The 26,419-nt window shown below is 41.2% G+C and overlaps 1 protein-coding gene across 1 annotated transcript in view; it reads left to right on the top strand.

Annotated features, from left to right (window-relative positions):
- The window catches only part of Arhgap42 (Rho GTPase activating protein 42), a 233,611-nt gene that overhangs the window by 180,028 nt on the left and 27,164 nt on the right, over positions 1–26,419 (top strand). The window contains exons 7-11 of the mRNA XM_059267304.1: positions 6,208–6,312; positions 8,429–8,558; positions 20,885–20,985; positions 22,915–23,024; positions 24,949–25,027. Of these exons, the coding sequence (XP_059123287.1) occupies positions 6,208–6,312; positions 8,429–8,558; positions 20,885–20,985; positions 22,915–23,024; positions 24,949–25,027 (525 nt within the window). The remainder of the gene's footprint in view (positions 1–6,207; positions 6,313–8,428; positions 8,559–20,884; positions 20,986–22,914; positions 23,025–24,948; positions 25,028–26,419) is intronic.

Below are 26,419 nucleotides of genomic sequence, written 5' to 3'. Positions count from 1 at the left end.
TGACATTTCCTCATTTGTGTACCTCCTGGAGAGTGACTTGGAAGTTGGCTGTTGCCTCATTTGAGCTTCTTTATGGCCCATTCTGTCTGGAAATACTCAGCTCCATCTTCCTATGATATAACATTAGCTACGTCAAGAGGAGATTATAGAATCATTTGCTCACAGGTAGCTGGCGGAAGGAATAATAAATATCCTTGAACGGTAGGAAATGGATACTTCATTTGAAATGTGTTTTCTTCCCCTCACCGTGTCCCAACTGTGACATCCCATTAAGCCTTTGTAGCACATGTTTTCTTCTGATGCCACTCTCAAAATCGAAGTGAGATGTGTCCTGCATTATTTTCCTGGCTACTGTGCTTTCCTGTTAGAGTGTCTGTGCAACCGACCAGTACTGCCCTCTTCTCTAGCTTTAGTCTCCTTGGGGGAGTCTTACGCCATTTCTTTTAGTGACAGGAAGAATATGAGCGACCAACACAATGTGAGCATGAAAGTTGATCTTCTACGTCTACAAAATAACTTGGAGCAAAAATTTTGGTTTTACCTGGGCTTCTTTGTCAGTTTTTTTTTGAGGCAGGGTTTCGTGTAGCCCAGAGTGGCCTCAAACTTGTTGTGTAGTTGTGGTAGCCTTAAACTCTGGATTCTTCTGCCTCTATCTGGAGGGCCAGATTAGAGGCGTGAGCTACCAATTTTAAAACCATTTATTACATTATATATATAATTTTCCTGATGAGCGGAGAGAGATCTATTCAGATGTTTGCCGTTGACTATTCTTTCCCTAGTTGTGATGTCTGGAGAGTCCTGTGAACAACCAGTTCACCAGAGACTTGTGATGTGTGGGGAAAGATACATTTTGGTTTAGAATTTCACAGGACTCCGACTATCATGATGGAGGAGGCAGGATGGCTGTGGGAGCTGGCTCAGACCTGGGCAGATTAGGAAACTAGAAGTCTTGTGGTGATAAAGCACTAGCCCCGCCTCCAGTGACTCATTTCCTCCAGCAGGGCCCCTCTTCCTAAGTTCCACAGCCTCCCACAAGGGCACCACCAGCTGGGAACCAAGTGTTGCCCATTCAGACTTCAGCAGGTCACCGGTTTGTACCTGTTTCTCTGCTGCTGTCACAATGTCGGCTCACTTACACTGCCTGGCATTAAGGGTGAATGAAAATAAGATGAGTGAGGCTTCCTAGTCTGCTTTAACTGAGATCTGTGCGGTCAGCTGTAGCGTTTCCCGTTTCATATGAGCTTAGAAGCTTCTGGTCCTGAGAAGATGTGAGTTTGGGTTCTGGTTTTTACTATACCTGTCTATCAATTTCATGTTAACAATTTCAAGTTCTTCAAACCGCGAAAGTGGGATATTTTTTATTTGTTTGCACTTCTCTAGTTTATTTATGTTCTGTTCATGGTTTTAAGAATATGTTTTGAATTAAATTTACTAAATTAATTCCTATGTATTTTATTATTTTAAGGCTATTAAAGATGGGAGTTTTCTTAATGTCATTTTCAAATTGCTTATTATAAAGCACCTCAGTATAAAATCAGTTTTTAAACATTAATCTCACAGAACTTGTTTATTAGTTCTATTAGTTTTTTCAAATGGGTTCCTTAGGATTTTATGTACACAAGTTTGGTGTATTTGTGAATAGTTTTGCTGTTTTCTCTGTAATCTAGATGTCTTGCATCTCCTTTTCTTGCCGAATTCCATAATGAGCAGAAATGTCTGGAGTTGGCATCTTTGTCTTCTTCTAGAACCTGGGTGAGAGGTGATATTCAGCCTTTCATGACTAAGAATAATGTTAACTGCAGGGAGCTTTTTGTCAGTGACTAGTGTTTTAATAGATAAAGCTGTGCATTTTAGTGTCAGTGATGCTGCTGGAAGGACTGTGCGGAAATAGATGGTGGCATCTCAGATCTTAGACAGACAGAGAAACACAGTGACAGCGTGGTTCTGTGCAGTTAGGGATCTTCTCCATAATGGGCTAAAGTCAATTTATTCCTGAGGATGTAGCTCAGATGGGAGAATCCAGCGCAGCATGAGGGAAGTCCTCATGTTGATCTCTTGTTAGCACCGTGTAAACTAAGCATGGTGGTGTACGCCTGTAATCCCAGCATTTGGGAGGTAGAGGCAGGAGGATCTGTAGCTCAGGGTCATCCTTGGCTACATAGTTAGTAGCCAGCCTTGGATAAATGACACTCTGTATGAAAAATAAATAATATATAATAATTAACTGATAATCCAGTAAAAAATGAGTAACATGATTATACAAGTGTTTACAGCCCAGTTTGGGCAGCAGTTGCCTAGAACTTCTGCACAGACTCCTGCAAAGCTCCTCCCATCTCCGGTGCTAGCCCCACCCTCTTTTCTCAGCTACATTTAGTCTTACTGGTGACTTGGGGCTTTAAGTTGTAACTCTTTTGGGAACACCACATATTATGGTGTGGAGAGTCCTCCTGTGTATTTGACTGTTTTACATTAGTGTGGAGAGTCCTCCTGTATATTTGAACATGTGTACATTAGTGTAGAGAGTCCTCCCATGTATTTGAACATGTGTACATTAGTGTGGAGAGTCCTCCCGTGTATTTGAACATGTGTACATTAGTGTGGAGAGTCCTCTCGTATATTTGAACATGTGTACATTAGTGTGGAGAGTCCTCCCATATATTTGAACGTGTGTACATTAGTGTGGAGAGTCCTCCAGTGTATTTGAACATGTGTACATTAGTGTGGAGAGTCCTCCCATGTATTTGAATATGTGTACATTAGTGTAGAGAGTCCTCCCGTATATTTGAACATGTGTACATTAGTGTGGAGAGTCCTCCCGTATATTTGAACATGTGTACATTAGTGTAGAGAGTCCTCCCGTGTATTTGAACATGTGTACATTAGTGTGGAGAGTCCTCCCGTGTATTTGAACATGTGTACATTAGTGTGGAGAGTCCTCCCATATATTTGAACATGTGTACATTAGTGTGGAGAGTCCTCCCGTGTATTTGAACATGTGTACTTTAGTGTGGAGAGTCCTCCCGTGTATTTGAACATGTGTACATTAGTGTGGAGAGTCCTCCCGTATATTTGAACATGTGTACATTAGTGTGGAGAGTGCTCCCGTGTATTTGAACATGTGTACATTAGTGTGAAGAGTCCTCCACGAGGTCGTGTGTTCGAACCTGTGCCCCAGCTACTGGAGCTGTTCCAGAGGCTGGGAATCCTCTGAATTGTTAGCCACATAAGTCTTCAGGTGTTTTGTGTGGAGAGAAGTAGCTAGTGCGTAAGAACCACATTCATGCGGCATTCAGTGGAGCACACTGTGAATGTTTATTGGGTTCTAAAGATTATCTTCAAACATGGTGTCATGACACTTGGTCTGGTTGGGGCTAATCAATAGTAGTTTTACTCTGTACACTAGGGAAACAGTAAAGTGTGACAGAAGATTTCCTGGTGCTAAAGGAATGAATCCTGGGTAAGGACAATTGCTGCCAAGCCTGGTAATGTCAGTTTGCCCGGAACCCACATGGCAGAAGGAGAGAGCTGACTCCTCCCTGAAAGTAGTTCTCTGACCTGTATGTGTGCACCATGGCACACTCACACACACATGTACACATATATACAAAATAATAAGTGTAAAATGAAACTATGTGGCAATTAGTAATTATCATCACCGACATTTTTGTAAAGGTCACTTTTACTCTACGGTAAGCTTAGGCCTGTCTTTGCTGCAGCACCCAGGCCAAGCAACTGAGCAGAGATGACAGGCAGCTGAGAAAGACAGTTCTTCAAAGTTCTCAGATCTTTCTGCTGAGCTACATCGGTTTAACATGGAATTTGTCAAGCATGCAAGCGATGAATATATGTGTGCACTCCTTCTTAAGAAAAAGTTGAGCTCTGCTGCCATCTAGGGCTGTTATTTCACACACATTTTTGTTTAGACTTTCCCAAGCTGCTTTCAAAGAAATGCAACATGGAAGAAAAGGTGACGGCTCTTGGTGTGCCGTTAAGATGCTTTTTAGATTTTTTACTTTGTTTTGTGTGAATGAGTGTTGCCTGCATGCATGTATATGCACCACATGTGTACCTAATACCCACGGAGGCCAGAAGAGGGAGTCAGGTCCCCTTGGAACTGGAGTTACAGAGGGTCATAAGCTGCCATTTGGATGCAGGTATCCAGGTCCCCTGCAAGAGCAGCTAGTGCTCTTGACTGCTGAGGCTTCTCCTCAGCCTCTGGTGTGTAATGTTTATGTACTTGAATAAAATTATACATTCCCTACTGGGTGCTTAGCATTCAGTGTGAGAGAAAACGGATTCTTCCCACTAAGTGCGTCTACAGCCCACTCACGAGCCTGGCAGGTGGATTTCAACCTCCATGGCAGTCACTGCATCAGAAGTGCCACCGAAACAGAGCAACCTTAGTGAAACACAAGTGCTCGAATCACGAGTTTAAAGCATAATTAGCCAACAGGGCTCAGTGAATAGGGCTGGCCCCCCAGTGTCTGTCAAATCACCTTCAGATGAGAGCTTCAGGGGACTCGAATAGAATGAGTGACTTGGCAGACTTCAGAAGTCTTTTTCTGTGCGAGAAGGGATCTCAGGTAGTTGAAGGTACCTGCCACTTCTGTAAACACTTAATATTTTAATATATACGATAACTGTAATCCAGAGCCTGAAGCCAGACTCTATGAACTCACATACACCATAAACTCGTCTGGCCTGATGATAACACGTCACCATTTTGCTGTGCCGTATTTCTGACATGAGTGTTTTCCCCCCATGTTCTGAGTATTCAAAATATTAGAAAAGTGGATTTGTATCTATTAGCTATTTTATAGATGTATTGCAATGTTTTAAAAATAGCTTCCCTGTAAATTTAATTAATATCGTGGCTCATGATGGCACTAAAACAGCACCTGCTCCCTATGACATCTAGTTCACAGTAAGACAGTTTCATCTGGGCTAATTACAGATGCCGCCAGAGAAAGCACTTCTCTAATGACTTTCTGAGCTGTCCTGTGGCTAGCACCTGTGTTAGCTATGTGCTTGAGAGTATTTTAATGTGTTTGCCTTTGAAAACATCTAGATCTGCACATTCAGGGCCTAACTGAAAGCATTTAAAATCCAGTTTTAAGCTCCAATTGGCTCTAAACTGGAGATTAAAATTCAATGAAAAAAAATAACAACTTAAGAAAACATTTTGAAAATGTCAGACTCTTTGAAGTGAGCATAACTTTAGATATGTTGAAAGAAAACCATGAGGTCATTGCTTTCCAGCAGAACCAGCTCTTGGTATTGGCAATCTCAACACACACATGACATGACCCTGTGTGAGGTACTCCTGTTTGCCCACACAGAGGAGGTGGGAAGAAGCTACTCACATATGAAAATGCCTCCAAAGAACCTTTCTCTTTTAATTTAAAGTAATAAATGACAGAATATAGGTGTCTTAAAAATGTGTTCCAATTTGTTGCAGCAAGAAACTGTGGGCTGACTGAGTTAGTGGCCAAGGTGTGCAATAAGATTACAGTGAGTTACATCAAATATCAAATCAACTCTTTTTTTCCTAGATAAATTTACTGTATAAACATACCTGTCCCATCATTTTATGATAAGCCCTCCTTACAGAGTCAAATACATAGCCATTAAACACTAGTAAATTTGTAATTTCAAGGCTAGAAATATGGATTGTTTTTTCTGAAGATTGTAGTCAAGGTAGGAAAGATCATGTGATTCCATGTTTTGACTCAACTCTTACCTGCTTTTAATTCTTCTTACTAAAAACCTTCTCTAGCCAACACCAGGATCTGTACTGCCACCTTGTGGTAATTGTTTGTCTCCCTCTGTACAAATTGTTGCTTGCCTTTGCCCTATGACTTTCTGCCTCTTCTCTATATCTAATCCCCTTTCGTCTTCTGTTTTGGCTAGAAACCCTTCCTGATCACCCACGATCCCCAGTAGAGCCCTCGGCAGTATTTCATGATTCATTTGTGGCGGAACTGTCCATCCGTAGTACACCTGTTCATAACCAGAGACATGAGATGATGGGCAACGCTCCTTTGTTTCTGTCCAACGCTCATGATTCTGTGGCCAAATGCATTGATCGAAAGTTGTTACTTTGGGAAATTATAATGAAATGTGATTTCTTTAATATTTCATATTGAATGATCTTTTCATATATAAAAACAGACTTTGATGATTTTGTGTATGTTTTTATCTTCGCAGCTTTTGTCCTTCCTTCAGGGTTTATTTACATTTTACCATGAGGGATATGAACTTGCCCAGGAATTTGCACCGTATAAGCAACAGCTGCAGTTCAACTTGCAGAATGTAAGAATGCACCTGCTCTCCTCGTCATTCTGTAGCAATGATCTCAGAGTGACTCAGTTGGAACCAAGCCAGACCTTGTCTAAGTATGGTGAACGGCAAGTCCACATTATAGATGCCCTCATAATTTATTTCCTACTGATGAATCGAACTATGTAAGAAAAGAACTGATTTTATGGTAGAAAAATGTATGCTACTGCGTTTTATAAAAGTAAATATTACCAAGGTGGACGACCCTGAGTTACCTGGTATTCTTGTTAGCTTCGTGGGTGGCACAGGATGAATAGAGTCTGGATTCTCATACCCACTGTGAGTATAATTAATACAGTGTTATAGATGATACATTTTTTATGGACCTTACCATACACAAGCTCCTCACCACACACAAGCAAGAATAGTAAATACATGTGGTGGTGCATATATTACTTAACCTGATTAAAGAAATGATTTTACAATATATACAGATATCAGAACCTCACAGGTTCCCACAATGTGTGTTCCTTTTATCTGTGAGTTATCCTCAAAGCCGGGAACAGAGGAGGGAGTCTTCACATTCTAAGGCCTCATATCTCCAAAATCATATGTGAAACAGGTGCTATTGATTATTTGCAGATAAGTTTAAGTTTAAATGTAGCTTTGAAGCATTCAAAAGCATTGCATTAAAGAATGGGTGTGAGTTACTCACAAACCGGCCATTTCTACCAGCTTATTTTGTGAAGTCTCTGAACACATAACAACAGTTTCACCGTTAGCCAGCACATTTCTGCCACTGTCAAACCTAGGCAAGGATGAGGTCCTAATGTTGAGTCTTCGGTCACTCCAGCCATAATAACCAAGGAAACCTTCACTCAGTTTTCTGTGAAAGCTGTTCCTGCTTGTTGGGTCTTGTCTTTGTGGAGTCTAGTGAGGACACTACCTGGCCAGTGTGCCCCTGAAGAACTATGCAATTGGATTTTGCTAATCATGTTTGGGTTTCAGCTTTTACTGAACTAAGATACCCTAGCAGGAATGATTTCATCTTTAATCCATTTGCATTGTCTTTTCAATGAGGAAGGCAGTTGTCTGTCTTCAGTAAAGATTAAAAAGGAAAATTACAGACACCAGAGTTTTATAAGTTGTTTCTGTATTAGCTACAATATCCACAGTTGGAATAGGAGAAAGGAAGCACTTGAAAAAAATTAGTCCTTGTGTTTTAAAGAGGAACACAGCAAGAGAGTCCCCAGAAAAGGACCCTAATCTACTTTAAGGTTCGTTTCTCTGTTTGTGGGCCACAGAGAGATCTCGGGGTGAGCTATGGTTTTTATGTTTTTAGATACACTTTGTTGGGGTGAAGTGTTTTGAATGTAAAACAGATTCTTTTGAAGAAAACCTCTTTTTTCCCCCCTACAGCTTACACAAACTTATTATCAAGTGTATGAACTATTACTTTCAAAAGAAGTAAGAACTTGGACTTTGTATAAATAAATTTTCCACCTGTCTTCTAAGAACTGTGTTAGTACTTCCAGAAACCAAACCATGGGATGTCTTCTCAAAAAAGCCTTTCAACTATAGAGTTCACTGAGATGTAGACTCTGGAACTCAGTTTATTTGAGTGACCACCTTAATCTACCCATGTGATCAATTTATTTGTGAGTTTATCACAGCAAAGTGATTTTATTTAATTCTAAAATAAAAAAATCAAAACAAACCTTTGGGACAAAAGGAGATTTTTTTTTAAGTTGTCCTTTGTCACATGTATTGAAAGCATCTTTTTTTCCTCCCTCAAAAGTGATTAAGTTCTTATGTATCTACTTTTAATCTTAGCTACCCAAAGCTAGCAGATGCCTAATAATGTTAGTTGCTGTCGTTCACCTACTTGGGACTCACCAGAGAGTGGAAAAGTAGAAACTCTCTCACATAAGGAGAGTCAGAGAAGAATGGAGACAGTCACCAGGGAATGTCTTCACTAAAGCAACTCAAAGCAGACACACAGCTCAGCACAAGGGAGTCCTTATATGTTCAGTAGAACCAAAAGGACCAAGCTTGCCCTGACAGCCTCGGCAGTTTTGAGACTTTAGGTGAGAAGTTCCTCAAACCTGGTGCAAAATGCCCAGTGAGTGTGTTGTTTCCTTCATTTCAGACAAGGAATAACTTTGAAAGTACCCGCCAAGAGGTAGAGAGACTGATGCAGAGGATGAAATCTGCTAACCAGGACTACAGACCACCCAGCCAGTGGACCATGGAGGGCTACCTTTATGTCCAGGAGAAACGTGAGTCCCGGAGACCAATTTGAGGTCTCTCTTTTTATTTTTCTTTTCATTTCCTGTGTGTATGGGGTCCATGTGTGTGCATGCGTGTTGGCATGTGTATGGACACATGTGTGTGGTTGTACACACACATATGCACTCATGTGTATAGAGATTCATATCAGAAATCATTCCTCATATGGCAGGGTCTGTCAGTCAAGCCCAGAACTCTCCAATGGGGTTAGTCTTATTAGCCAGTGTATTAGTCGGGGTTCTTGAGAAACAGGACTGATAGATTTATTAGAGTGACTTACAGGATGCAGTCTGACTATTCCAACAATGATTCCCAGTGAAAAGTCCAAGAGTTCTATAGTTGTTCAGTCCACGAGGCTGGATGTCTCAGCTGGTCTTCAGTATATGCTGGACTCCTAAGGAAATAGGCTCTAATGACAGTGAAGGGATGAACTTCCCAGTGAGAGTGAGGGCAAGCAGCCAAAGAGAGCATGCTTCCTTCTTCCATGTCCTTTATATGAGCTGCCACCACCTTTATATGCTCCAGATTTAAGGTGGACCTTCCCACATCAAATGATTTAATCAAGAAAAATCCCTCACAGATGTACCCCGCAGCTTGGGTTTTGGTTAATTCCAGATGTAGCCAAGTTGACAACCAAGACTAGCCATCACAGGCAGCTTGCTCTGGGGACTCTCCATCTCTGCCTTCTGAGGCTAGAATTACCAGAGGGCCAACACACCCTCCTGACATTCATTTCACTTGGGGTCTGAGATCCAAACTCAGGGCTTCATGTGTGCATAACAGATACTTTTAACTCCTTAGCCATTACCCTACCCCCTCTTATTGCCCTACCCACTCTTAAAAAAGTGTGTGTGTGTGTGTGTGTGTGTGCGCGCGCGCGCGCGCGCGTGCGTGCGTGCGTGCGCGTGTGCACCTGTACACTACACTATGTGTGTGTCAGAAGACAACTTTTGGGCTCTCCTCCCACCATCTTGGCCCCAGGGATTGAACTCAGGTTGTAAGCCTTGGCGGCAGATGCTTTTACCTGCTGAACCATCTAGCTGGCCCTGCGTTTGGTGTGTCATATACTTCAACATGCTGTGTCTGCCACACACTTTGGTTTCTTACTTGAAATCAATGCTATGGTTTCACAAGGGAAGACTGAATCTCTGTACAGAATTTAAGACCATATTCTGTCCACCATCAGCAAAGTGAGGAAGTATTTCAGATTTTAGCACAAGATCTCTGATGAAAATAGTGCTAAGTTCAGTTGTAGAATTTGGTTGTGGTACTCCATCTCAATTTAAAGTTTCATAGAAAATTGAAAATCAAAACCCTTGTCAGGATGAATCACCTTGGTGATACTGCTAGTTTTTCCCTCAGAAGTATCATCGTTACATTAAATTCTGGGTTCTGCCAGTTTTCAGAAGCAAAACTGGCAATTATACCATGTCTCATCCACAGGCTTTACTTTTTGAGGTGAGAAAACCATTAGCAGACCCAACCGAGTGCTGTCATAGAGGCCTCATGCTCAGAATGTTTTTCCCACAAAAATTAGCATAAATCCAGCCATACACGACTGAGGTAGGTGACAGGATCCTTTCTGTGGGCTGTCATTAAATGAAGCTACTTTGACCATTTTGGCTAAATCAACTCAATTTCAAGTCAGATGTGCCCTAAAGTGCCATTCTCTCATTAGTGATGAACAAGCTGTTATTTCCAGCTTCATGGATCTGTACATGCTTTTTGGAAAGTAGAAAACTGCATGTTTAGATTTTGCAGCAACAACAAATTGCCACCAGTGCTTTGCAACCTTTGTTTTTGTTTCTTGCCCTTTGATATTGTGAGGTACTCAGAGGAACATGCTCCAAATTGTCCATGTTAGTGCAGGGGGGTGGGGGCCTATGATGTAAACAGACATCCTGCCAGCAAATCCCAAATACCCAGCAGCTGCTTCCCAAATTACCACACAGAGGCTTATATTAATTATAAATGCTTGGTCAATAGCCCAGGCTTGTTACTAGCTAATTCTTACATTTAAATTAACCCATAATTCTTACCTATGTTTAGCCACATGGCTTGGTACCTTTTCTCAGTACAGCATTCTCATCTTGCTTCTCTGCATTTGGTGGCAACTCTCTGACTCCACCCTTCCTCTTCCCAGAATTCTCCTAGTCTGGCTCTAGCACTCAATTTCTTCCTGCCCAGCTATTGACCAATCATCTTTTTATTAGCAAATGAGAGTAATACACATTCATACTTTAGAAAAAGATTGTTCCACAGCATTTCCCCCTTTTTGTCTAAATAAAAAGGAAGGTTTTAACTTTAACATAGTAAAATTATATACAACAAAAACAGTTATCAAGTAAGAATTACAGTTATAATATCCAGTCCATTTTTAGTTGACAAAATTAGAAAAAATACTCTATTATCTATCTTATCTTTGTGAGTTAAAATTTTTGTACCTAATTTACCTTTTATCATAACTAAGGAAAGCTATAACCATAACTATCTAGTCTTCAACTCCATCAAAGACCACAGAAGGATGAAATGTTACCTAACAACAGGGACATTTGACTGCCTGGACAGTCACCCAAAGTTCTTCTGTAACGTTGGGGCATCCAATTCTGGCCTACAGGCCTAGCATGTCTGACACACTTTCCTATGAAGCATGGAATTTTGAAGAACTGCCCTACTTTGTCTTGGCAATGTTCAGCAGTTGGCTTTCTTGCGTCTTGCTGGTGCAGTTTGGAAAGTAACTGTCAGCAATTGAGGCAAAGGCAGTTTCTTTGCCCACATGGCTAGTTTTGCCATAAAGAAAACAAACTCAATCATCCTCTTTGAAGTAATTGGTGCTGCCAGGAACAGACATGTCTTACTGTTGAGAAAAGTCTAAGTTATCAAAACATTTTAAATGTCATATTCTGTGGGTCTATGAAGTTTTTGCAGATTACCTATCTATCTGAAATATTTCTCTGTATGGCCCTGAAAACCTAACATGTCTATAAGTTTGCTATTATAAATGATTATTAATCTGTATTTCTTAATTATATATTTTTAAATTAGCTGCATAAATATAATACCCTAAACAAGAGTAGAAATATACATACAGTATAACAAAATTAACTTTAAATTTGTATCAATAAACCAAAATCCATACCAATGTAAAATATGTAAGATTAATAGTTGTTTTTTGGATTAAAGTAGATTCAATAATCTATCCTTTTATCCTATCATTTCTATATACCCCCTTTTTCTTTTCAGAACATGATCCCTGAATCTAATCTCAATTTTTTTTTTTCATTTTTCAAGACAGGGTTTCTCTGTGTAGTTTTGATTACTCTATTCAATTTTTTAAGGACTTTATTTTAAAACTACATTTTTAATCTAAGTATTTTATATATATATATATATATATATATATATATATATATATATATATTCTTTCTCTTCTCTCTCACAAGCCAATGCATATTTTTAAAACACACTGTGACCCATTTAGAGGCTCTTTTTGTCTGAATCTGTCCTTACTGTACATCTGTAACCTTTTCTGTCTTCATGAGCAAAAAAACTATTGTGTAACTTAGATCATGGCCTGCTGGTGCTGACTCCTCCCTGTTGGTTTCCTGAGAGTCTAGTCTCATGGCAGAGGTATGTTTACTGCCAGCTCTGGGAGCCATGTTTCCTGCTCCAACTCTGGGAAGTTTCTAGGTCCATGCTGCCACTGAGTGCCACGCCACCCACTGCTCATAAACACCCTGTAAGTGTTTGGTAGCAGGACCTCTTAAAAGAGCCAGCAGTTTTTGCTGCTAGCGTGGAGCCAGGAAATCATCTCTTAAAGGGGCCATATATCGGGTCGCTTGCCCACCCAAGAAAATGCTGCTACCCACAAGTCATGGTTGACTCCATTCTTGTGTGCCTAGAATCCTTTTTAAGCTTTTCTCAGGTTTCGTGCAGAAATTCTGGCCCCAGGTTGGACTGCCATAATGTAAATGTTTCTGTCTTGCCAGAAACTCCCAAATACCCATCAGCCACTTCCCAAATTACCACACAAAGGCTTATATTAATTATAAATGCTTGGCCCATAGCTCGGACTTGTTACTTGCTAATTCTTATACTTAAATTAACCCATACTTCTTATTTATGTTTAGGCACATAGCTTGGTACCTTTTCTCAGTATGGCATTCTCATCTTGCTTTTCTATGTTTGCCAGCAACTATCTGACTCCACCTTTTCCTAGTCTGTCTCTTGCACGCAATCACTTCCTGCCCAGCTATCAATTAATCAGCTTTTTATTAGCCAATGATATAGCTGGAAGTTTCCCTGTGTCCCTCCCAGTCCTAAGGTCCCACAACCGCTTATAAAATTATCATTCAGAGGCTTATATTAATTACCAACTGTATGGCCTAAGGCAGGCTTCTTGCTAGCTAGCTCTTTCATCTTAAATTAACCCATTTTCTATTAATCTGTGTATCACCATGTGTTTCATGGTGTTACCTGTGTCCCATTACGTGTTGCTCCTTGGATGGCGGTTTGGCATCTCCCCTTACTCTCCTTTCTCCTTTCACTATCTCTCTTGGATTTTCCTGCCTGGCTCCATCCTGCCCTGCCATAGGCCAATGCAGCTTTATTTATCAACCAATCAGATCAACACATATTCACAGCATACAGAAAGACATCCCACAGCACAATGAGAGTAAAACATATTCATAGTGTACAAAAGGTTTGTTCCACACTAGGAAAAGGTTGGTTTAGTTGGCAAACTAATGTAGTTGAAGGGTCTGTGATGGGCAACCCAGAGCGTTGACTGTGGAGGTGTTTGATGTACATTTGTAATGCAGTCGCTAATATGCTGATGAAGGTTGCGTCTGAGATGCCCAGGTTGTGCTCAGTTGTTGGATAGTGGCATGCAAGCACATACCAATTTGATTGACAGACTTGGCTAACAGGAGTGACTACACAGTCTAGATGGATAAGGGATGTAGGCTCAGGAGAGGTGCTAGCACGTTCTTCTCTTAACCGTCTGCTCTTTTCAGATCTGAGGCAATAAATCATGATGACTTTCCAGCTATTTTATAATTAGAGCATAAGAAATAGCCTTGAGCCTCTAGCATATAGAAATGATCAATCCACTGGTTCCTATAACATGAAGTATATATATTTGGCACGGGGCATCACAATACTTGGGGATATTTACTTTAAATTGCTCAGGTTTGAAGTGTCAGTGTGAGGGTTGGTTGAGAGGAGTTCGCATTTGTACTGAGTATAGATTTAACCAGAGGGGAGGGTTTTTGACACTAAGCAACATGCATTTTGTAGACATGACTGGAGGCAGGAGGGCTTTCCAAATCACGACTAAGAACTGCTTATGCATTCTGGCCTGATATTTCATGGTTTCCCCCTGGATAATAGATAGTTGTTGAGATCCTTGCATTCCCACCATTATTTGGATTTTCTAATTAATTTTTTCCATATATTATATTCTGATCATGTTTTCCCCTTCCCCAACACTCACCCCAGTCCTCCTCACTTCCCTCTCTGCCTACTCAACTTCACAGCTTTGTTTGTGGTCTATCTTTCTCTCTCCCCCTTTCTCAAAGCAAAATCAAACAAAACAAAAATTTTTGAAGTCAAAACAAATTTGTTTTAATTTGGCTTTTTTTTGTACCATTTTTCATTCTAAACAGAAAAAGCTTTGGGTTACTTACCAAAATTATCTTGACCCTAATCTTCAAAGCTTTCTTATTCAGTCACTATCTAGTAGTCCACATACTGGATGGGGCCATGGCTGGCTGAACAACCCTTGGGCAGTGTAGCATGTCTATTAAGTGCAGCCTTTTAATAATGTAGGGTTGAGAACTACATGTATTAACCCAGTGAAAGCTTAATGTACTCATCTGATATTTGTGCCTTATTGTAAGACATCTGATTTTCCTAAGAGTCATTCTGAACCTCTGTAGTACTGACCTTACTTCTGAGGTTATTTAATTTATTTTAACGGCACTCTCCTAGACTGGGCAATCTTTAATTCTCTGACCTCTCTCTGCATCATGGAATATAATATGTCTGTTCTGTCTTCTTAAAGCCCTTGACTCACACCTCTTCATCTCCACCATTTCAGCCCTGTGCAGAGAGGCTTCTTCAAAGCTTCTCATCAGCCTTCAGGCTTTCCTTGCAATTCATCCCTGCAGAATGGCTTCCTGAAGGTCCCCCCTGACATGCTGTTGGGTTTATGTCCTTCTGGTGAGGGAGCGTGGACAGTGTCTGGCATTGGAGACCCTCACAGGCAGACAACCCCTCTCTGATACTGCCTTTCTCTCCTGATACAATTTCTACTTGGGATTTCTCTGGATCTGCCTACATCATGTATTCAACTCCACTGATGGTATTTTCCCAGCAGTATCTTGCACTAACTGATGTTTTCCGGTGTGTGTTGTACCTCTGCAGCCACCATTGCAGTTTATGATAACAGGATAGGGCAAAGGCAGTCACTGTCTCCTGGATATGGAGCTCACATCTGCATGTGAGCTGCTGACATTGTCCACCTCTGGGCAGCAGTAAGTCTCATCTATCAGTCTTCAGTTGACCTGGGAAGCATGTGAGTTCCATCGTCAGAAATCTATTGTGATTCTTTGGATTTTGTTTAGTTTTTCAAACAGGGTCTCATGTGCCCTCCAGACTGGCCTTAAACTTACTAAGCATCTGAACTGCTGCTCTTTCTGCCCTTCCATTTCCCCAATGTTGTGATTTTGTGACTGTGCCACTACTGCCAGTGAATCAGAGCTGGGGAATGAGCCCAGGCCTTCATGGATGGCTAGGCAAACAAGTTGCAAACTGCAGCATCTCCAGCTCTCTGTCACCTACCGTGTTGCTGTCGTATACAGTTGACTTAGGGTTTCTATGCTGTGCAGAGACACCGTGACCATGGCAACTCTTGTAAAGGAACATATTTCATTGAGGTGGCAGCTTACAGTTTCAGAGGTTTAGTCCTTTATCATCATGGTGGGGAGCATTGCTGCTGGGAGTACGTTGTCGTGCAGGCAGACATGCTGCTGGAGGAGCTGAGAATTTTTACATCTTGATCCAAAGGCAACAGGAAGTGAACTGTCTCAAAACCCACTTCCACAGTGATAACACTTCCTCCAACAAGGCCACACCTCCTCTAACAAGGCCACACCTCCTAATAGTGTCACTCCCTTTGGACGCCATTTTCTTTCAAACAACCACAACAGTTTTCTGAATTCAACCTATTCATTCATAAAAGAAAAAAAAAATGTATGTATCTCTCCTAATGATGCTCCAAGAGTTAGAGGTAATATGTATCAAATATCTCAATTTCCAGTGATTATATTAAAAAGACTGTACTTATGAATCCTTGCTGGTCTGTGAAGGATAGGTTTGTTTTACTTAATTCCTAAACCAGTTTAGAGGCCTTCGTGTTAGATGCCTATCCCTAGAGACACTCTCTACGCTGGATCCCCAGTGTCCACAGCCAGCAGGGACTCAGGTAGGTTAATGATACCATCTTTCCTTTCCTCCATTAGGAACTCTGTGTCATCACTCTCAGCCATGTAAACACCTGCTTACAGGGGTCCCCTCCCCTACCTCAACTCCACGTACTGGAGATTCCAACTCTTGGTTCAGATGCAAGGCCCCTCTAGCGCTGCATCACTGTCTCTCAGACAACCATGGCCTAACTGCAACCTCTTGCGGAATCCTCTCTTCCCACCACACCTCCAACTCCTTGGGGACCCTGACTCTACACCTCCAGTTCCCTGGGGACTCTGACTCTACAACTCCACCTCCCTGGGGCCCCAACTCTACAAATCCACCTCCCTGGGGACTCTGACTCTAGGTGTGAATAGGATTCCATTAGCTCTTTCCTGAAGGCCCTCTCAGCTTCTTCTCCTGGTCCACCTGTTCCTCTCTGCTATCCACCAGCCTGCAGAAGCACTCTCAACCACAACCCACTTACTCCCCAGTAAGTGCAACATCAATCAAGGAACAGAATACACAACCAGCAAAGACAAGGCCAGATATCAACACTTAAAATCACCCCAATCATCTCAACCTCAGATGAGTAGACACCAGCATAAGATCACAATCAATAACAGCCAGGACAATAAGTCTCCATCAGAACTGAGGAACTCTGTCAGAGTATCCCCTTTGAAATGTAATATAACTGAAACAAAAGACAAGGACTTCAAAATAGTCATTATGAACATGTTCAATGATGTTAAAGAAGATGTGAATGAATACCTTAATGAACTCTGAAAACACACAAAAAGCAGTGGAATCAAATGATGAAAACACTCAGGACATGAAAGTGGAAATAGAGACACAAAAGGAAACCAGAATGGAAATACAATTGAAAATGAAAAACTTAAGAGTTTAAAAAATCAAAAATAAACAAAGAAAAAAATCAGAAGTAAGTCTCACTAACAGGGTACAACAAAAGGAAGAGAGAATCTCAGGTGTTGAAAACAAGGTAAAAGAAATGGATACTTTGGTCAAAGAAAATGTTAAATCTAAAAAAAATCCAAACACAACACATCCAGGGAATCTTAGACACTATGAAAAGACCAAACAGGCTTTACAGGGACAGAGGAAGGAGAAGAAGCTCAGGTCAGAGGCACAGGAAATAGTCTTAACAAAATCTAGCAGAAAATGTGCTTAACGTAAAGAAGCGGGTGTCTATCGTGCTACAGGAAACATATAGAATACCAAAAAGACTATACCAGAGAGGAAAGTCCCCTCAAATATAATAATCAAAACAGTAAACACACAGAATAAAGAAAGAATGTAAAAAGCTGCAAGGGATAAAGACAAAGTAATATGTCAAGGCAGACCCACTAGAATAACTCCAACTTCTCAGTGGAGACACTAAAAGCAGAAGAGGCTAGATGGATGTTCTATAGATTCTAAGACTGAGAGCAAAAAGAAGAAATAGCACACAAAGGAGTAGATGGAAAGAAATAATCAAACTCATTGCTGAAATCAATGAAATAGAAACAAACAAAAAAATTACAAAGAATCAGTGAAACAAACAGTTGGTTCTTTGAGAAAAATCAATGACTGATAAACCCTTAGCAAAATTAACTAAAAGACACAGAGAGAAGATCCAAATTAACAAAATGGGAGATGGAAAGGGGGAACATGACAGACTCCAAGAAAATCCAGAGAATTGTAAGGACATACTTTAAAAACCTGTTCTTCACCAAACTGGGAAACTGAAAAGAAATGGGTAAATTTTTTGATATATATGACCTATTAAATCAAAATCAGTGAGTATCTCAAACAGACATGTAACACCTAGTGAAATAGAAGCAGCAATTAAAAGTCTCCCAACAATAAAAGCCCTGAGCCAGAGGAATTCCACCAGACTTTCAAGAAAGAGTACTTCTCAAATTATGCTACAAAATAGAAACAGAAGGAACATTGACTAATTCTTTTTACAAGGTCACAATTAATCTGATACCTAAACCACGCAAAGACCCAAGAAAGAAAGAAAATTAGGGAACAATTTCCCATATGAACATAGATGCAAAAATTCTCAATAAAATAATTGCAAACTGAATGCAAGAATACATCAAACAAATTAGCCACCATGATCAAGGAAGCTTCATCCAAGAGATGTGGGGATGGTTCAACATACATAAATTGGTAAATGTAATCCACTACATAAACAGGCTGAAAGACAAAAACCACAAGCTCATCTCATTAGATGCAGAAAAGGCCTTTGACAAAATCCAACACTCCTTCATGATAAAAGTCCTGGAGAGACTAGGGATGTAAGGGACAGATATCAACATAATAAAGGTGATTTACAACAAGCCACAGCCAACATCAACCTAAACCGAGAGGAACTCAAAGCATTTCCACTAAATCCAGAAACAAGACAAGGTTGTCCATACTCTTCATACCTATTCAATGTAGTACTCGAAGTCTGAGCTAGAGCAATGAGACATCTGAAGGAGATGAAGGGATACAGATTTGAAAAGAAGAAGTCAAAGTATCTTTATCTGCAGATGATGTGATTGTATACATAAGTGACCCTAAAAACTCTTCTGGGAAACTCCTTCAGCTGATAAATCCTTTCAACAATGTAGCTAGATACAAAATTTCTTATCCTCTTTCTTCTATTCTTTTTGTTAATTTGTTTGTTCTGTTTTGTTCTTATTTGTTTTTCCATTTGTCTTTTTAAGAGAGAGAAAGAAGGTGTGGAGTCGGAATGGTGGCGAGGTGGGGGTGACCCAGGAGGATATCAGGGAAGGGAAGCCATGGTCGGAATATATTATAAAATATATAAACTTTTTTCAAAAACAAAATAATAAAAAGCAATTGAGAGTATTATTCCTTTAAACAGAACCCCCAATGCCTATGCACAGCTGGCGGGCTTGCTTTTCTTAGCTGTGTAATGTTTTTTATAATATCTAACCTGAAGGTTCTGAGGTAAAGGTGTGCAGTAGGTGTTTGTGAGTGTGACAATATCTGCCACAGCTTTCTGTGGTCACTGGGCAGGACAGTTGAGCCTCTTTTGTTTTGCGGCTTTGAGTTGCGATGTTTTAATTTTTCAGATACCTTAAGGGGCTTTTAAGTGGACTGTCTGAGACCAGTTCCCACACAGCCGCCAGCAAGCTTTAAAGAATGAAGTGGGGGGACAGCAAATGTCACCATGAAGTGCCGCAGGTTTCAAATGTAAGACAAGGCAGGGGAAAAAAGACATATTTGGTCTAAAATATCATTAGAGCATGGTGGCAGCTTCATTTTAAGACAGCAGCTGAAGCTACTTCACACACCACTACCTAAGCAATGAAGTGGCTGCCAGTTTGCATCAGCCATGTTCCACTCACCAGCTCGCACCTGTTAAGTGTTGTGCATTGCATGACACGGAGTATCAAGTGTCTCAAGTACTGTAGTGTGAAGAGGTCCTGGAACAGAACTGGAGTTAATTGCTGTAATCCTTTGTGATTGCAAAGTGTATGTGTACCCTGTCATCTTAAGATCTGGAGTAGTGTGAGTATGAGCAAAAGTTAAAGCTGACGCAAGGACACTGTTACTAACAAAAAGAAACCCAGTGGCTCATGAAACACCATCTCAAGGTGCTGCTTTATATTTTAATTGCTTGCCTTTGAGTCTGGGTTCTGAAATCAAGCCAGCAGTCACATTATGCACAGAGGTGGCTAAGGACTTCTGTGTTAAGTGGGTGGAGCACTAGCTGAAGAAGCTTTGAGGAAGGGAGTCCTAAGCTCTCTTCCCAACCCACTCAGCCCACCATGGTGCTTGGATTCAGAACACTCACTCGGCTTCTCTGGGTAAAATGCAAGTTCTTGTGCTTTGTCAATGAAGGACGGAATGAAGGATACACCCATTGCAGATGCAGGAGCATCGAGTTCTTCAGGGACAATACCAGCCTGTGATGTGATGTGATGTGCCGTCAGAAAAGGGACCATGCTTATGGGGGAAACAAAACTGAACATTACTGATATACATATTTCTTTTAATATAAATAATATAAACAGGGACATTATTATTTTAAGAACATTTGGATTTTTTAAAGAGACAAGGTCTCCTGGAGCTCATGTGGCCCTGGCCTTGCTATGTAGCTAACAGTGACCTTGAACTTCTCCTCTTGCCTCTGCCTCTGAAGTGCTGCTGTTTCAGCCCTGGAGCACCACATCTGATGCTCTACCACACCTCTCTGAGCTCCACCCCCGGCCATGGGCTTATTTCCCTCACAGCAACAGTAAGAGAAAGTAATTCCAAGGTCAGTAAAGTCAAGGATGATCATCCATGCTTAGCTTAGTTTGCCAAGTGCTCACCGAGTGACAGTGTATGTCTGGCCACGCAAATATTAAACATATGCTCCTCAGCTGCCAGGAATGGAGGCATCTCTGTAATCCTGGCCCTTGGAAGCTTTACAGGAGGATCTTGAGCTCAAGGCTGGCCTTGGCTACATGGTAAGTTTGAGAGTAGTCTGAACTTCAAAGCAAGACTCCATCTCCAAAAACAGTTACATGTGTGCATTGTTGGTATGATTGGTTTTTCAAATGTTCTGTCCATAGTTGAGCACACCTGCTTACCAGATTCCACATTTACAGACAAGATTGAGATAGCTGAGGTGGACATACGGGACTACTCATGGGTTTCCCGATTCTGAGAAAGACTGAGTAAAGACGTTTGTTGATTTCACGGTGCCATCCTCAGTCACTTTTGCTCATCCTAGCCTTCCTCGCTACAGTGATGTGCGGACGCTGTCCGTGTGCAGGTGTGCCCGTGCACACACTTAGGTACGAACCACACATCTGAATGTGCGTGTTTTTGTCCCCTGCACTAGGACCCTTGGGTTTCACGTGGATTAAGCACTACTGCACTTATGACAAAGGGAGCAAAGTGTTCACAATGAGCGTCTCGGAAGTGAGAGCCGGCGGGAAGACGGTGAGTGCGCTTCTCCTTTTCCAGTCAAGCTTCTCATTTAAGGGATGGGAGTTCAAGTGTCACCTGTGCTTCCTGTCCCTAGTAACGTCACACTTTTTTTTTTTTTTTTTTTTTTTTTTTTTGGTTTTTCGAGACAGGGTTTCTCTGTGTAGCTTTGCGCCTTTCCTGGAACTCGCTTTGGAGACCAGGCTGGCCTCGAACTCACAGAGATCTGCCTGGCTCTGCCTCCCGAGTGCTGGGATTAAAGGCGTGCGCCACCACCGCCCGGCCACACTTTTTTAATAACTGAACATTTTATTAAAAAATTGTAATGGCCTTAATGACATAAAAACGAATAGGCAGTGTTTTCCTTTAGCTGGGCTATCATTTATTTACGAACAGTTGGTTGCAGATGGGGACCCTTCAGGAGATGACTGAGACACCCTCTTACATCTCTGTGCTGTGTGTTGGCTAGCGACCAAGGAAGGAACTGCCAGTGGCTAGACTCAGCTTGGCTCAGAGATTCTGCATCCTGTCCCTACTGGTAATGCTGCAGCTGCCCTTGTGTTCTCTTTGCCTCTAATAGCTTAGGAACTCACATACCAAAATGCTGCCTAACAAATTTCTCAAAGAAGCCAATCAAGGCTTACTTACTCAAAAGTAAATTAGTTGCTAAATGTGTCTCATGGCTAGCTACCATTATAGGACATGATGCATCTTTATTTGAGGAAATGTTACAGCCTTCATTGCATGAAGGGTGTAACTCACCCTCCCTCCCTCCCTCCCTCCCTCCCTCCCTCCCTTCCTCCCTCCCTCCTTCCCTCCCTCCCTCCTTGCTTTCTTTCTTTATTTTTTTAGTTAGCTTACCAACAAGGAAAATGACTGGTCTTGTGAATTAGCTAACTTGGTCATGCACTAAGATCTAAGTCTGGAGGTGGATTTTATCCTAAAGATAATTTGTTTCAACCTTATTATAACAGTTGAGGAAGTTGTTTCTAGAAAGCAAATGAGTCACCTCAGCAGTTTGTAATGTAGGGCAAGGCAGAGGTAAATGATAGAAACTAGGAACATTAAGATGTGTCAGCTGAAACTTATTGTGCTCAGGCATCCAGCAGAGCCTAGTAATTCAAAGTGAAGGACAGATGCAAAAAGAATGGGAACATAGCAGAGAAAAAGCCTGTGGATAGCATCACCTGCAGAGTTATTAAGTCGAAATTCACATCGAGCTGTGACTCACTTAGAGTAGTGATTGTCAGAAATTCAACCTGTGTGACAGTTGGGGCGTTAATAATGCAAATGGAACAATCAAAGCACTGATAATAAATATGTGAGGTTTGCAAGCAAGGAGGGTTAACAAACATTAAGCTAAACTTTTCCCTGATGTAGCTAGGCATCTCCCATGTAGAGAACTCCTGAGAGGCAGGCCCCTGTCCAGTCCCATCCAGAGACTCTGAGCAGCATGGCCAATGTGAGCTTCATTATTCTGGAGGCTCTTTGGGGACTTGGAACTAGCTACTGTGTAGGCTCCAGTACAAAAATGCATATCCACGGCACTAACCTCTTACTGCCTGGGGAATTTGTATGTTTACTTTTTTATTAGAGAGGATTCTGATGGAGAAATAGGGCAGTATCCTAACACATGGACTGCACATGCAACTGTGATGTTCAATGACTGTAATGCCATGTCTGTCTGCTTCCTCAGAGTATGTACACTGTAAGCGTCTGTTCCTGTCAGAGTAAATGTGTCCAAAGGTGTCAGGAAGTCCTGTCACAGGTTAAATAATGAATGGCTCAGTACGTTGTCAGTGAGCGAGGAGGATTAAAGAGCAGAGGAGCAAAACCTTTCTACGTCAGCTTATCTTCAAGTTAACACTTGCAGTTGGCGACTTCGGATCAGTGCACATCAGTTCACTCCCTTGTGTTAGTGACTATGCGCCTTTCTTTTTTCAGAATGGCCTCGTTACTGGCTCACCCGAAATGTTTAAATTAAAGTCATGTATCCGACGAAAGACGGACTCAATTGACAAACGCTTCTGCTTTGACATAGAAGTGGTCGAAAGGTTTGAGCATTAGTTTCCACTTCGTAGTTTTTACTTACTTTCTGTTTCTAAGTTTGAACAAGCACAACATGAAAAAATACAGTATTTGTAAAGAGGACGTCTATGTGTTTACTTCACTCTTTCACATATTTATCCAGTTGTATGATATTTATTGGATGTATTTCCATTGTATGGTATTTTAAAAAAGGAACAGGAGACCATATGCTGGGAAAAAGTCACAACAAAGAACCTGGAGAATTGACATCATTGGCATATTAGCGTAGAGGGCGGAGCAGTCTGCGCCCCAGCAAAGGGGGAGAGCCACAGCATTGTTCGCTGGTTTCACGACAAGCACCTTTATCATAATTTAAAGCCTGATGGTCTTGCTACTGAGGAATAAGAAGCCTCCAGAGAGAATACCATAAACTCCACAGCTGGCCAAGTTCAGTGCCTCTAGAGACCTACTGTGTGCATAGCACTGTTATATTTCTGCATGTTCTGGTTATAGTTACACAAACTCTGTGCTTTTGTTATTCCATCTGTAAAATGGGGAAATAAGTCTACACCTCCATGTCTCCTGATGGTTAAATCAAATAATAAAGTGTTCTTATGAACACACATACCAGCACAAAATATAACCATCCAGAAATCATTGACTGCTGTTCTAATGACATCATTGATACTTTGACATTGACTTAAAACTCTGCAGCAAGGCTGGGCATGACAACATGCATCTGGAATCCTCTCACAGGATCCCAAGTTTGAAGTATAGCTTGTGATAGATAGAACTTGCCCCAGAGAGACAATAAACTCAGTCACACCAGATCACCTGGGCCCTTACATACATTTTTCCTTTCTTATCATTCTAATGAGGTATTTTCACATCTACAGAAGAAATACAAGTAATTTATTATCAGCTTATGCTATTCCAAATTTTTAAGAATTTCATACCAGTAGTGAAAAAATTTCCCAGTATTTGCAAATCCTTGTAATTTCTAGGCTGACTACATCAATTCTTTCATATGAGATAATTTACATAAAATTTCACATTACCCTCACACCTTTTATATAATTCCTTCTTTCATATGGAAATAATACATCCTTAAGTAACTATATCAACTGGCTGCAGGGGAGAGATTTGGGGACACTGTTTATTGAGACAGTCTCACTCAGTACTCAGCCTGTGTGTGTAAGCCGAGAGGCCTCAGCCTCCTAGGTGCAGATCACACCCGCACCTGACTTGAGGAGTATTTTCAGGGAATTCCTTTTAACATTGTTATCATGGTGCAGAGAAACACTGAGTATGTAATCATTGGCTTGTTGTGAGCTGAGGCTTCACACACCATCATTGTTAGTGACTAGCTGGTCCCACATCAGGGTCCTGAGCTTTGAATATCAGGTAGTTTTGAAAATCATTGGATATGCATTTGCCATCTTTTTTTGACCATTTCAGGGGAAATTGTTTGAACTAACTTCTTCAGACAGCCCTGTGCCTCACACCTTCATGACTTACCTGTCATCATTTAAATTTAAAAAGTGCGTGTGCATGTGTTTGTTCATGTGTATATGTGTGCATGAATGTGTGTGTGTGCATGTGTGCTTCTATGCTTGTATGTGTATGTGGGTGTATCTGTGTGTGCCTGTGTGAGTGTGTGTGTACATGTGTATGTGTACATGTATGTGAGTGTGCATGTGTATATATGTGTGTGAGTGTATGTATATGTGGGTGAATGTGTGTGAGTGGGTGTGTACGGTGCCTTTTCTGAAAGATACTTGTAGAAAAAATTTTCTAGTTTTCCATTTCCCCTTTTCTCCATTGCATTTGATCTTTTTTTTTTTCTTTTCCAAATTATGGCTTTATAATTAACCAAGGACTTGAAAATTTACAAATGCCGAAGGGCACAGTAGAATGTATGTGACATTTAGAGTGTCTGTCTGTCGGTAGGCATGGCATCATTACGCTACAGGCATTCTCTGAAGCTAACCGGAAGCTCTGGCTGGAGGCCATGGATGGAAAAGAACCGGTAAGAGCAACATCATCTCTAACTTGTGTTTGACTCTGAAGCTCACAGAGCACCTCTGCCTGTGCTTTCTCTGTGTATATAACGTAGCTGGGAACGTTAAAGTGACGAATCAGATGGCAGCCGCCCGTCCTGCTCTCCTGTGTCAGCTCAGCCACAGGCATGCAATCTTGTCATTTGTTTTCCGGGAGATTTCCAAGACTAATGTACAACCCTAAAATTACTTTAAAATATTTATAATCATTAATTTGGCTGCATGTCTTGCTTCATTTTATTGGGTTACTATTAAGATTATGTGTGGAGTCATCCTCTGGTCCAGGCCATTTTACAGTACAAAGGCTTAACGAAACTGTGGGTGGGAGACATCCCCTTTGGTTCACATCTTGTTTTCAAAATAGTCATTTTGATATCTGTGTTGTAATTTACTCACAAATACCAGGAGAGTTTACGTAGGAAAGAGAGGTCATTAGTTGCTCTTTGCTTTCTTACTGACCACTATTCCTGGGTTTGTTGAGTGACAGCACACAGAATAAACTGGAGGTGCTGTCCCATCACTAGAGAAGGTTCCATTGATGGCAGAGAACACAAGAACAGATCAAGCTAAATGCCTGAGCAATGGTGCCAGTGTAGTGTGCTCTGAGACCCTCCCTCTAACCCTGTTCCAGGCCACAATCAGATGAGCCCAGACACTGTGAGTAGAGTTTAGAGGATCATGTGAGTACACAAAGATGTGATTTAAATCCATCAAACTAAATAATGAGAAGATCTGGCTCTCTGTTTATTATTTTCCATTTCTACTCTATTGTATTTTACAATGTCAATCAATCAAAAATCAAGAATGGCCGGTCGGTGGTGGCGCACGCCTTTAATCCCAGCACTCGGGAGGCAGAGCCAGGCGAATCTCTGTGAGTTCAAGGTCAGCCTGGGCTACCAAGTGAATTTTAGGAGAGGCGCAAAGCTACACAGAGAAACCCAGTCTCAAAAAACCAAAAAAAAAAAAAAAAAAAAAATCAAGAATGTCAATCAGAAGTAGATTTTTAAAAATATTTAAACTTTTCACCAATGGTTAAGAAGTCTTGACTCAGAGCAGACGCAGGAATGGGTTGTTATCTCAGCAATGTGGTCAAGACCGTGCCCACAGAAAACAAAACCCATACAGCTCCTGTGAGGAAGGAGTAAAGTCAGATGAATTCCACTGTGAGAGACACTTCCAGAAGAAGGTGCCTTAAGCACAACTCAGGAAAGAGAGTGAAATACATGGTGAGGGATGATCTTAGTCCAGGCTGGACCATTAATAATGGAACCATATTAGGGGGTTGGTGGATCAGCTGGACAGATGGCTGTACCCTGGAAATAGTTGCTGGACCTTGAGCCCACGCCCATCGTTTTGTTTCA

This window comes from Peromyscus eremicus, chromosome 7 (genome assembly GCF_949786415.1).
Source record: "Peromyscus eremicus chromosome 7, PerEre_H2_v1, whole genome shotgun sequence".
NCBI lineage: Eukaryota > Metazoa > Chordata > Mammalia > Rodentia > Cricetidae > Peromyscus > Peromyscus eremicus.
Note: the sequence above shows the minus strand (reverse complement) of the source record. Positions and strands in the feature narration are given on the sequence as shown.